Source organism: Vombatus ursinus, unplaced genomic scaffold, assembly GCF_900497805.2.
Source record: "Vombatus ursinus unplaced genomic scaffold, bare-nosed wombat genome assembly UNPS02014818.1, whole genome shotgun sequence".
Classification (NCBI taxonomy): Eukaryota; Metazoa; Chordata; class Mammalia; order Diprotodontia; family Vombatidae; genus Vombatus; species Vombatus ursinus.
Genome location: NW_020954596.1, coordinates 67,151,684 through 67,165,773, shown reverse-complemented (window position 1 = coordinate 67,165,773; position 14,090 = coordinate 67,151,684). Strand labels below are relative to the sequence as shown.

The 14,090-nt window shown below is 34.3% G+C and overlaps 1 protein-coding gene across 4 annotated transcripts in view; it reads right to left on the bottom strand.

Annotated features, from left to right (window-relative positions):
* ADGRL3 (adhesion G protein-coupled receptor L3) overlaps window positions 1-14,090 on the bottom strand; it is a 601,096-nt gene that overhangs the window by 51,446 nt on the left and 535,560 nt on the right. For all 4 annotated transcript variants that reach the window (XM_027836482.1, XM_027836484.1, XM_027836486.1 and 1 more), the window contains one exon: window positions 7,745-7,913. In XM_027836482.1, the coding sequence (XP_027692283.1) occupies window positions 7,745-7,913 (169 nt within the window). The remainder of the gene's footprint in view (window positions 1-7,744; window positions 7,914-14,090) is intronic.

Sequence of the window (14,090 nt, the reverse complement as noted above, 5' to 3'; positions counted from 1 at the left end):
GAGAGAGAGAGAGAGAATGAACGTGTGTGTGTGTGTGTGTGTGTGTTTTGTTTTTTTTTGTAGCAGACTTGGGGAGAAAGATCTGAAAAGTGATTGTTTGGTAGTCATGGGGGTAAAACATCTAGTTTTCTATAGCATCTCAAAGGCAAGAATGCTGGTTTCCATTTCTCTTATCTCATCTCAAAGTATCAAGAAGTTTGGTCTTTGAAAAAGAAAAACGACTATAATCTTTATTATGAAGCCACTCAAACTGAAAAACAATTGCTATACTGGCCAGGGAAGCCTATAACTAGTGTGATTACAAGGTTCTATTGAAAAAAATATATATATATACATACATATATATAAATTTTATATAATTATATGTATAATTTGTTTGCCCTCCCAGAACTGACAATGTCACACTAGGCCTTAAAGGCACAGAGTGGGGGAGGGGCAGAGGGCAGAGAAAGGAGGCCATCTTAGAATGTTTTTAGCCCCCAAAGAAAGTTGCATATTTTGAACCACTGAGCAAAATTACCACTGTGAAGCCTTGTGTTGACACATTACTCATTGCATCATCAAGTCTACTTTAATTTGCTGATATTTTATTTTAAACACTAAACATATGATCAAGAAATTATTTAAAAGAAGAAAAGAAGGATGAATCAAATGACATGTCCAAGACCATAGTCATTTTTTACAGGAATTTTCTTATAGATTGCCATAAAACAGCTCTTTGAGTGCTTGATCCTTTATGTAATTGAATCTGTTTGTTAATATTAAACTGTAGTTTTATTGCCTTTAAACAGCTGGCCATCACTCCATATTATTTCAGTGTGAATATTTTCTATACCACTGATGGCAGGGAGGAGGATTCTTTTGTGAGAGTTGCTATTATTCCAGACTGTCAAGTAAGGAGAACAACCATCTTGGACACATCCCAGTAGAGAATGAAGAAAAAGAAATTGCTGCACCAGATAAGCAAACACTATTATTTATTAAAAAAAAAGAAAGATCTGTAGGAGAAATCTTAGTCACAAAAGCATATAACTTACACATTAAGAAAGAGACAGAATTGGGAGGGTTAGATGTTCTTGCATTGTAAAAACAATAAACTTAGACCAGCAAAAATGTCAAACTTTCAATAATTAAACCACCTGAAATTTCTTGAATTAAACAATATATGAATGGGTGTACTAGAATAAACACAATGAAATTTCAGCAGATAATTCAAGAAGCATTGCATCTATTATTTTTTTTCTTATAAGTTTAAAGTTCCTTAGGTACTACAAATTGCCCAAGTTGGAAAACTAGCATTCCTTATTTTTTAAAAAAATGTATATGTACTGATATTGAGTTCTATCCCTGACTTCAATTATAAAAAAATCACCAAATATACATCTTAATAATATGAAATAGAAGCATTCAAGAATAGGCCATTTAGTATTTTGAGTTAATTGATGTAACTGTTATATTTCATATTAAACTCACAACATACTGATACATAAGTATGTGATCATTTTAAATAGGTGCTGAAAGTAGAAAATGTTACATAGAGCAAAAGGCAATGAAAAAAGTATTCAATCCATTTCATTTTTATTTTTATTTTCTACAGAGGTTCAAAATCTGCTCCTATTTACTATATTGTCAGATTTTTACAAATCAGCAAAAAGATTGACTTTAGGGGGAAAGTAATGTATATTTACTTATAAAAGCACACAGCACAGAAACAAGCAATGTTTGAAATTTTTTAAAGTGTTTTTTTAAAATACAAAATGTTTTTTGCTCATTTTTTCAGACTTGTATTGGTTAAGCATCTGAGAGTATCCCCTTGAATTCATAGGGTTAAGTAAATCTGACCTTCTATAAGTAAGCTTATAAAAACTAAATTTATGGTAAAATAGAATCTGTACTAGTGAACATCATGGCATAACAGATATCCCTTTCCTTGCCAAAATCTTTCAATAAATGGTCTACACTTGCTCCCTTTAATTCCACTCCACTAAGTCACTCCTTAGCTCCTTGCCACCTGGCTTTTATTCGACAAATACAACTTTCTCAAAGGGTTCTTATGACTTAATCATCTCCAGTCCTACATTTTCAGTTATCTGTTACTACATGCTTCCAATCAGATGTCCATCTAACACCTCAATTCAATATTACCAAAATTGAACATATGATCTTTAACATTCAACTAGATCCCTCTCTGATTTCTGTCAATGGTACAGCTTTATTTCTACAATCCAGCTTTGAAACTTTAGTATTATGCTTGATTTTCTTTTACCTTTCTTCCCTATATTGAATTAGGTGTCAAGTTTTGTATATTCTTTGAGGCCTTCATGGATTCCCCGGCTGTTACAGTTCCCATCCTGTACCCTGTTCCCCTGGCTTTTGCATTTACTTTTTTTTTTAAATAAAAAAAATGGTATTTACTTTATATAACTACATTGGACACTATTTATAAATGCTGGTTGGTTAACCGACTATTTCTACCTTCTTCCTGACATCCTTCACCCACCAACCCACCTACATATAAATATTGTCTTTCTTGTTGATTTAATCATCTCAGGAAAGAAGGACCAAAGGGAGATGCTTCAACGTAGGAATGCAGGAGAAACCAAATTAGACAACGGCTTTAAACTGAGTCTAGCATATAACAGCTGATTGGTCAGTTTTTATGCCCCTAATTTTCCCTCTCCCCACTTAGTATTTGAAGACAGTGGCCTAACAAACTCATACTGCTTGGAACTCAAAGTATTTATCAACATGAGAAAGTTGTTGATTCTGAGGACCTGCTTGGATTTTGTGGTCTTTCCTCTTTCCTGATATCTCCGACCTTAAACTGCAGTTTTTATTGGTGCCCTCTGGCCAGCAATTGAACAGTGAAATATATACCAATTTGCTTCCTTGATCCATGTGCTGGCTCTTTCACATATCTTAGGGTATCCTGGGATTTGGGTAAAGGGCCTTTTTTCTGAAGGAAATTGTCCCTCAACAATCTTATAAATACCTAGTTACGTTCAAGTCAGTCTCCTGCTTAAAAAAAAATTGTTTGATGCTTCACTATTTCCTCTTGACTAAACTAACAGAAACACAGGATGATAACTTTAGAGATGGAAGAAATCTAATTTAATCCAACTTCTTTATTTTACAGTTTGAGGGAACTGAGGTCCAGAGTGGTGAAGTGATTTGCTCCAGGTTACACAAGTAAATCCTTACAAGATTTGAATATAGGTAGGTATTCAGACTCTAAATCCAGGGTTCTTCCCATTGCATCACACTGTTTGATTCCTTAGTTTGCCATTTCTAACCTTTCTTTGTAATATTATATCCCACTATGCAAGTTCCAGCTCAAGTGGATTACTACCTGTTCCCCAAACGAGAGTCATACTCTCCTACTTCCCAAAATTTGTTCATACAATTCTCTCCTAGAATATCATCCACTTGCCAAAACCTTCTCTATCTTTCAAAGCCAACTCAAACACGCCTTGTCCATGAAACATTACTTGAGCTCCTGATTTAAATATGCACTCGCCCCCCTCTAAATTCTATATGATTTCATTAATACTTCTCTTACAGAACTGAAATTGTTCTGCCTTTTATTTCAGCTGGTTTCTTTTTCACCTTGTCCTTAGGGGAAAGTAATTTGTCTTTTCTCATTTTTGTACTGACCACAATGCCAACACAATGTCCTTGGCTATAGATGACATTAAATATTTATAGAACTGAATTGAATTTTTCCAACCAAATCTAGCACACCATTGCCTCCGTGCTCATTCTGAAAATCTCTATGGATGTTGTCAATGCTAAGCACTATTTTCTTGAAATTCTCCCTTCTCTTGATTTCTGTTCCACTATATTATTCTGGTACTTCTACTTTTCTGACCACTCCTTCTCTGCCTTCTTTCATATATAATTTCTTTTTCTTCCCTCATACCACTAATACTGGTCATATTCTAGGATTTTGTTTTTGTTTACCTACTCACCAGTTTAGTTTTTTTGGGGGGGGGTGGGGCCGTCATTTACCCCTATTACTTTAGACTCATTTTCTTCTTGATGAATCCCAAGTTTATTGATGTGACACTTTACTAAGCTTCTAATATTGTATCTCCATCTGTCCCTATTATATTACTCTTTATGTTCAAAATGAACTTATTTTCCCCACAAATTGGTTCCCTCTTTTAAATTTTCCTATCATTTTGCTGCTAACAATAGTCTTTCACTTTCCCAAATAATAAAATTTACAGATTAACTTTAACCCATCCATGTCTCTAATTCCCCTGTATCTTGCTGATATCTTAATTTATCTTTTTTCATTTTCTACTTTTCCATTCCCATTGACACAACTTTAGCTGCCATCATGTTACTAGATTACTATGATATACTCTAGTCCCTACCCTTCTAGAATCCACTTTATATACTACTGCCATATTACTTTTCCTAATATAGTAGCTTCTTTATGTCATTTTAAAATATCTCCCCTAATGCTCATCACAACCACAATCAAACTCTTCTATAACTGACCCTTCCTTACTTGATTGATTCACTAACTTCTAACAAAAACAAACAAACAAAAAACCCTTTCATCCAGGTAGGATAGTCTTTTTGCTGTCCCCTTCATATGACAAACACATTCATGCCTCCGTGACTTTTTTTCATGACATTTCCTTGTTTAGAAGACCTTTCACTATTTTCTTTGTCATTAATGTAACTTAGCCTATAGTATGATGAGCCAAAACAGGAAAAGCTGGTTTTGAGAATCCAGACAAGTGACCCAGTTTAATAAAAAGTTGAGAATCTGTCTAAACATGTAAATATGTGCAACAATTTGCTATTCCTATTCATATAGGAAAATGAGTCTAAAAAAATAGATCTTGAATTTGGAAATCAGGTGCAAGGGAAAGGACAAATAAAATGTTAAGTCCTATTAACCAAAGACTTAATAGGGTTAGTAAGTTGGAGACACAGGGAGGTGGAAATGTTGATCAAACATAGGCAGACCATTAAAACTTTATAGACTCAAATGACAGAAAATTGGGAGATACCCATGATGGTTGGTAGTCAGTATCGTGGTAATCTGGGATTAGATGCTGGGAAGATATGAAAGTTTGGAGACTGAAATACGGAGGCAATAAATCTAGCCCCTACAATACAGAAGTGAGAGATAAGAAGCTAAGTTACTGAAGATCATGGTGTCATAGATTTAGAGTTTGTAGGATCATCACATTTAAATCTCCTAATTTTACAGATGAGAAAACAGAGGCCCAGAGAGGTTAAGTCTTTGTATCCCTCATATACAGTACTGTGTCTAGTATAGAGTAGGTGCTTAATAAATGCTGTTCATTGATATATTTTACAAGGTTACATGGATAGTACATAGCAGAGCTGGGATTTGAACACAGTCCTTTGGCTATTTTAAAATTATTAGGAAAATTGAGTCTGTCAGGGGAGTGAAAAGCAGGACACTTAACTACTGGCCCACATCAGGGCAATAGCACCTGGAGAGGTGGAGAATGAAGCAAAGAACCTAGTAACAATAGGGACAGAAGATTTGATGCTAAGCCAGCAAGCTACTGACATAAGGCTCCTTTATTTTTCCCAAGTTTATCACTAAGGTTGATCCTGGCATCTCAGACTGAACTGGTGCAGGTTAGGGCTCAGTTGCAGCTGCCAAGATTAAAAGGATATGAAGGTAGAAATCAAGGCAGAACATTTTCCTCTCTACCTACTCATATGCCCTTAAAGTCCTAGTTTTCCATGAAGCCACTCACAGTATGACACTTAAATTGTGCACTGAACAATCTCTAACCTAATCGTGTACTGCCTTATACTACTTTCTTATTTTTTCTTGTTTATAAGTCTTAATTATTCAGCAATATTGTATACTCTCTATCTTAAATTAAATCTACATCTTTTTAGTGAAACGTTTTAGATGTAATACAATACAGAAATATTCAGAAAAGTAATTGGTCTTTGACTTTCACCAGGGAAAATTACAATTATAACATGTAATTAATCGAATTGATCCAAACAACTATAGTGGCAGAAATTAGAGCCATGATATATTGAATGGTACCATCCTGAAAAATGAACAAATTTGACATCAATGGGTATCTATAGATTAATCTCTAGAAACATACTTCTTGTTACTCAGTTGTTTTTTAGTCATATCCCACTCTTTGTGACCCCATTTGGGGTTTTCTTGGCAAAGATACTGGGGTGGGTTTCCATTGTCTTTTCACCGATGAGGAAAGTGAAGCAGAGGTAAGTGACTTCTCCAGGATCACATAGCAAGTAAATGTCTAAAGCTAGATTTAAACTCAGGTTTTCCTGACTCCAGGCCCAACATTTTATCTACTGTGCCACCTAGCTGCCTTAGAAACATACTTACTAAAAAAAAAAAACAAAAAGAAAAACAAAAAACTATTAAATTATTATAGTGATACAAGACATATATGAAATACTGAACTAATTTTTCTTAAATGTATTTTATTTGTTTATGGTAATTTACTTAGATGATTAAAGTGAATACAACAAATATTCTCTATATGCAAATACACACATATACATATATGTACATACATATATATGTGTGTATGTATATATATATACATACACACATATATGCACAAGTATTTCAGCTATTAGATAATAACAAATAAGTATACTTTGGTTTGTAATTAAGAGTAAAATTAAATAGTTCAAAGCAACACTCAGGTATTTGAAGGTCATTTCAACATAAAACACTTTTAAAAAGTGTCAAGTTAGGTTGCAAACTCACTTCTTGCATGTGACTTGAGCTTAAATAATTTTCAGAAAATGATTAGCCTGAAAGTAATTCATTTTTTTGGCTACAACTCTCAAGGATATTTTTGGTAATGCAAAATAGTTTGTGATTTGTGTTGGTAGAAGAAGTATCCATTCTAACAAAATACTTCAAATAATTATGTGTGGGTATAAATATATAGGAAGATACAAATATGTAATTATTTAGAGATATATGTATGTACACTAAACAAAAAAGGCATCTCAGTGTAAGCTCATTGTCACTGTGGTAATTAAGTTCTATATAAATCTTGATGATGGTGGTGATTTATGAATTTATTTTAAAAACCTTAATTTAGTGTAAATATTGCCATTTACTCTCCATTTTCAATACAAATAATGAATGAAGGGCAAGGGAATAGTCTGATTTCTCTTTATATAGAGATCAAGGCCCAGTGTTTACAATCTTTAAAAGCATATCTTGAAATCAAACATAAATTTTTAAACTTTCTCAATCTTTTTAAATAATAAAAAAATCATAAGCAATGAAAAGAAACAAATACATGTCAGCTAACTCTCAAAAATATAATTTTTGACTAATACATTTAAAAAATAAAAGCGAACTGGAACTTTTCAATGTATTAGTCTTACTCTCAATCTGAAGACATACTTTCTTGTCAATGAAAATGACTGACATTTATTAGTGTTAATAAGCATTAACAAAATTAAAAGGGAATATTATTTCCTAGAATATATTCTTAATGCCTAGTTTCCTCTAAACTTATAAAATGTTTAAAAAAACTATTTAAAAACAGAATTTCTAGAACCTTCATAACTTCTAGTTTAAGAAAAAAATACCTGAAAATATCACTTGCATATAATATTCTATTGTTATAAGTAAGGTATAAGTAAGAAAAAATCAAGGAAGATCTGCAATGATATGTTTGACAGCCATAAACTACATCATTTTTATGCACAACTGGAAAAGCTAGCTTACCTTTTTCTGAAGAACACAATGGAAAATGAATATAAACATTCCCTGTAGAGAATTGAAAATGGTGAAGAGATACGCCATGATGACTGTGCTTTCATTAATATACATAAGTCCAAAGGCCCAGGTCAGTCCTAATAGGCAGAGAAGAGCTATTGCACCTATAACCCATGACCTGAGGAGAGAAAGGGGAAAAATTATTAAAGGAATCATTCTTGGATCATACAGCAACAGCAGAGCAACAATGTAGACACTGAAATGTGTATGTTCTGATAAACTTTAGCTATGAAATACGTAAGACAGGTAGCATAAGCACTCTAGGATTTCAATGCAATAACACACATCTTGAAATTTGAGGAGAAATACACATGACAATGTTACACACACAGAAATTAATCCAACACAAATGCATATACATTGCTAATGTATGTATCATGAATGCAAATGATATGCAGAGGCGGATTTGGCAAATGGTAAGGAAAAAATTTATAAAGATAGGTGAATTTCATTGGTCTCACTAGGTTGATAGTTTGACATATCTCACCAAATCATCTTTACACTATTTTTTTTTGCCTGTATTTTTCTACTTTTCAAAAGCGCCCCTAACATCTGTTAAAATTATTTATTTCTCAATCTGTTTATTGATACAAATACATTGTATGGTAGAAGGAAACAATATATATATATATATATATATATATATCTCTTTTTGTAAATATCTGAGTGAGTTTTAAAGATTTTTCCCAAGCCTAGAAGCAGATAGAAAAACTGCTAAGTATCTAGGGACTTGAGAGACTTTAGTCATAAATGCAACTACAGTTTCTATTCCAGATAATTATCTAAGAATTACTTACTGCTTTGGATGCCAAAAAGGAAAATCCGTATTGGTTCAGATGACCTTGATTATGGTAGTCAGACTTTTTGCCTATTATTAGAAGTAATGGTCAGTTGCCAAGGAACCTTAACCCTTGTGTGAACTGTTAAGTCCCATGGAGCAAGATGAAATGAGGGAAATGAAAGGTGAAAGATGTTTATTATGTGGAGTACACCGGAACGGAAACCAGTGCCACAGCAATAGCTTCTTGTACTATAAACCCCTGCCTCGATGCCGTACATGATTGTTATTTGTAACTATTCTCATCCTTCCATAGAGGTCATCAAAGTCTTCAGATCTCTGGTCACATTGTTCTTCCACATGGCACGAAAGAGAGCCCCTGGTAATAAAAACAGACTCCCTTTCACCTCACCAGAGAATCTTGCCAAATGATTTTATATCTCAACAAAGTCATGGGACTAATTCACCTTTTTTTTTCTTTTTTTTTTTTGGTAAGCACAGTTTCTCTAAGTGTGGTGACTGGCATTTCTTTCTTTAAATCTGTCTACTTTCCTTCTACTTCAGCAGAGACAAAGTTTCCCATGTGATTTGTAGTTTTGCAGATAGAAATCAAACCATATGTGATATGCTGCAGTTGCATTCAGTGACATCTCTATGGTGGGGAAGACAGAGACTAAAAGTATTTTTGAATTATGAAGGGTATTCATTTAAGGTGAGATATCTTGGAAGTAGTCTTTTTAAAGTGAAAAATAAAATAAGAACAGCAAGAGGAATCTCAAGTTTATATAACAGTAATTTTGTGATATATAAGCAAGAAAAGCTAAACTTGGAATAGCCATTCTTAGCATACAGTCTAAATTATACATTTTAATCGTTCAAAGAAAGGATTAGTCCATGTTGAAAAAGTTCAAAGGTTAAATTTAAGATAATCTTTACTATGTGTAATGTAGGCTAGAAAACACAAAATGTGAATAAATTCTTTAACTAAACATTGGTTGAAATGCGAAAAAAAATAATGTTGGAATGAGAATGAAGAATGGTCAGTTGTTAAAATTTTGTAACAATTTATCTCAGCTCTTTTACTTTTTTTCCCCTTCACTCAATCAGAAATTAGATCAAATTCAAGTTTTAACTGCATGCTAAATTTAATTTGTTTAATTAAGAAAAGTTAAGCAATTATGGTATAGTGAATCTATATAGTTTGGCTTATGAAATTATACTTTTTTCAGCTATCCTTTTTCTCATATTTATATAACTGCACTAAATCCCAAAGGAATTTTCTTATTATATCCCTGAATTCAGTCAAATGAGAGCTGCTAGGATAAACTAATAGTCTCATAGAAGTGACCAGTGGGATAGATGGAAAGAATATTCATTATATGAAAGCAAAGATTCTACTTGGATTTAGAGCAAGGACAGTGTGAGCTATTCCACATTATTAACCTGTAGAAAACAAACTTTAGAACAGAGGGGCATAGTTGTATCAAAATGCAATGTGCTCTGGCTTTAAAAGGGAAAATAAGCAAAATTCTGATTAAGTGAAAATGGCACTGGACAACAATGAAAACAAAGGACTCTTCACCAGAAGAACAAACTGAAAGTTTATTGCAAAATTAAGCTTGCATTCTCAGTCTTATTTTGTTGTTTTAGGAAAACAAATCTTAGAGTACAAAGAGTAGTTTGTTTGTTTTTAGAAATTTAGTGTGTTGTTTCAATATATTTGTACAGACTTGAATTTTTGCTCCAGATATTTCTTTTCTTTTTAATTGGGTGTTTTTCCCCCTTGGAAAAAATTAGCCTTATTAATCAAATTATAGGAAATGAAAAAACAGATCTAATTTGTGACAATTCTTTGATTTTATTCTGAAAGAGCCTTTTTCCTTTTTCTTTCTTTTTTTTTTAAAGAAAATACTGTGTATTTAATTTAGCAGATTCTCATTAATGAAAGTAGAAATTAAGCCACTTCATGCTCATACGATCACTTTAACAAACTACCACTCAAATTACATTAACAACTGGAAATCCAAAATAAAGGCCAAACATTGACAACAACAACATGTATGGATACAGACAGAGGGACACATCACAGATGAAAGAAAAAGCCATTCTAAGCATAGCAAGTCTGTACCACGTGAAATGACAATGGCTATGACTGTGTCACTCAGTTCAGGTGGTATCCAATTGAAACATGGGAAGCAGAATTGTTCGGCAATACGCCTGCAGTGTATTTACTCTGCACACAAGCTGTATGCCTAACTGTTTTCCTGCACAGTTTGCTCTTCTGCCTCAAGGTGAATGACAGAAGTCTTAATGGTTTTCCAATACTGATTTGACAGCTGGTTCATGGGACCACACTGATAAATGAAATTTATCAGCCATTCAGGTCATTCTTACTTGATGAAGGGTCTGTTATCCTCATAGCTAAAGAATGCATAGACATAAAGACAAGAATACCAACATTAGCATATACTGACTTAAGTCATTTCATATGAAAAAATACCCCAAGTCCCCCAAGCTTCAGTCTGTTCCAACCTCTCTAACAGGCATCAAAGTCAGCCCTGGTATATTCAAGATATAAATTCTAAAGTGGCTATATGATAGCTTAAATATTAACAGTTTTTAAAAGTTTCACATATATACATATCCTTCATGAAAACATTTCTAGAAATCCCAATATGTCTTTGGTCATGTGCCTTCCTAACAGAGATATTTAACTTCTGACAAGATCACTTTTCTTTAGAGAAATTCAGTGTCAGAGTCCTAGAAAGGCTTAGAGTACACTTAAAATGACAGACTCAGTGGTACCTTAGGCAAACTTACACCACGATATCAGTTGGTGTTATTACTTCATTATGGATAGCATGCTTTTAAGTAATTTGACCTCTGATTATTAGCTTATATGTTAAACCTGAACATTATCTTCTTTCAAAGATAATGGATATAGATTATTATTTTTTTTTCCCCTTGGGCGAGGCAATTGGGGTTATGTGATTTGCCCAGGCTTTCAGACCAGAGACCGCATTGAAACTCAGGTCCTCCTGACTCCAGGGCCAGTGTTCTATCCACTGCGCCACCTAGCTGCCCCAGAGTTAGATTATTTTAAATCCGTCTCGTTGATGGAAAAAATAGGTTGGGGTGGGGGAGAAGGGCAGGAACAGGGAGGAAAGAGATAGGCTATTTGTTTTCAGTTTGATAAAGTAATGTCGTATAGTAATATATAATTAGGTGAAAAATAGATAGGGGAGAAAACCATATATCCCACCCAGAAAAATATTTTTAATTCCAGTGTTTTCAGGCCTGGATTACTCCAAGGGTTTTGCTTACTGGTTATAAAAAGGGGACAAAAAAAAGAAACAGAACCACATTCTCCTATTTATTTCCCCTTTCATAGAGCTGGATGGTAATGGTAATCACATTACATATTGAATAAGTATCCATATTACACATACACTACCAAAATACACTGTGAAAGTCAAACATTGATCCTATTTACAAATTAATTGATTCTATCCTGTAACTGATTAAGTCATGGTTCTTTGTCTCTGAACGTAGTTCAGAAATTCAGCTGGTCTATGAGTTGAATTTAGAAAATCAGTTCTCTTGCTAATCACTGTTTTATTCTTGCCTTAAGGAAATCTGCTATCCTTTGAGGATGTGAGTGGACACCAGGGAATCTGGTCTAGTATCTTTATACCACCAAGCTATCTTTCAAGGATGTCCGATGTGCTCTCCAAAGAAGTCTGGGCATTATCTGTAACCTTGCAGGTGGACTCAAACAATGAACATTTCTTAGTCACAGAAAGGAAAGAAGGTGTTGTTGCTAGCCCCTCATTCCTAACTTCCAACCCATCATACTGGCCCCCACACTTCAGATATGTAACCAGCTCACCTCTATGATGACACCAACCCTATAACTAATTGTATTATTTCCTCACTTACCCTGTTCTGTTCTTTGTTCTAATCTTATAAAAAGGAATTGAGTATTCCCGCTCAGGGTCTTTGACTTAAAACTGAGGCTACCATTGACCCATTATGTTCGCAGGTACATGCCCTACTAATAAATTGTTATCTTGCTCAGAGAATACATGTTTCAGTCTATCTGTTGAATTTCACTGACAACAACATTAAGAACATGTCTGTACAACATCTCTTTAAAGATACATGTCTGTACAATAAGATGTGAGGTTTAGTACCAAAATAATAATAAGTGTTCTTCACTTTCCAGGATATTCAAATAAGATCATATTGATAATTTAGGAAATGGGGCCAAAAGGAAAAAAAAAAAACAAATCTTAGACCTCTGGTTAATAGATAAGTACATTTAAGTGCTTTTAATAATAATACTGGACAAGGAGGGTGTGTGCAAAAAGGGGAAATGAATAACTAGGTTAGAGACTGGGGAAAATAGGCAGGGAAAGTATGTCAACATGGGAAAGGCAAACTTTTTTGATAAATATCATCATGGATAAAGTGCAATTTCAGATGTTTAAATGAGTGTCTTTTAGATGTCACAAACTTGATGTTCCAAGGACATATTAAACTCAAATTGCCCAAAACTAAACTTATTATCTTTTCCCCAAAATCTTCCCCTCTTCTGAACTTCCTAATTATTGTCCAGGGCACCACAATTCCCCCCATCACTCATTCTCATGACCTTGGTATCATACCACTTCTCATTCATATTCACTCCACACATCTGACCAGTTGTTAAGTCTTGTCATTTCTACCTGCCCCAAATCTTTCCTTTAGGTCCTTTTTTCTCCACTGACACAGCTACCATCCCAATGTAGGTCCTTATCACCTCGCACATGCACCTGCAATAGCCTGCTAGTGTGTCTCCCTGCCGCAAGTCTCTACCCTCTCCTTTTCATCTTCCACTCAGCTGTCAAAGTGATTTTCCTAAAGCTCATATCAGATGTCAATCTTTCTCTCTCTCATAAATAAACTTCACTGGTTCTGCCTTCCTGTTACCTGCAAGATCAAATATAAAATCCTCTGTGTGGCTTCTAAAACTCTTCACAAATCTGCCTCCTTCCTAATTTTCTAGTCTGTTTGTACTGTACTCCCCTTGTTGCATTTTATAGTCTAACAAAGCATGCCTTCAAAGGCCACTGTGTATCCCAACTTAGTACCTCCAAGCTCTTCCCCATCCCTGGAATGCTCTCCTTATTCACCTTTGCCCACTGGCTTTCCCCAAGACTCAGCTCAAATCCCACCTGCTGCAGGAGTCCTGCCCCTGCACCCCCAGTGCTTCCCACTAAGATTCCCTTCTTTTTATTATGTGTACAACTTGTATAAAAGAGGTTGTTTGCAAGTTATCTTCTTCACTAGAATATCAGTGCCTACGGGACAAGGAGCATGCTTCTATCATTGTTTGTATCCCTAGACCTCAGCACAGAGTGTGGCACATAATAAACACTTAAGAAATGCTTGTTGATTGATTGATGGCATTGGCCAGATGTAATAGAAAACTGTGTACAAAGAGAAGCATTACTACCTCCTAACAGTTCCTTTTTC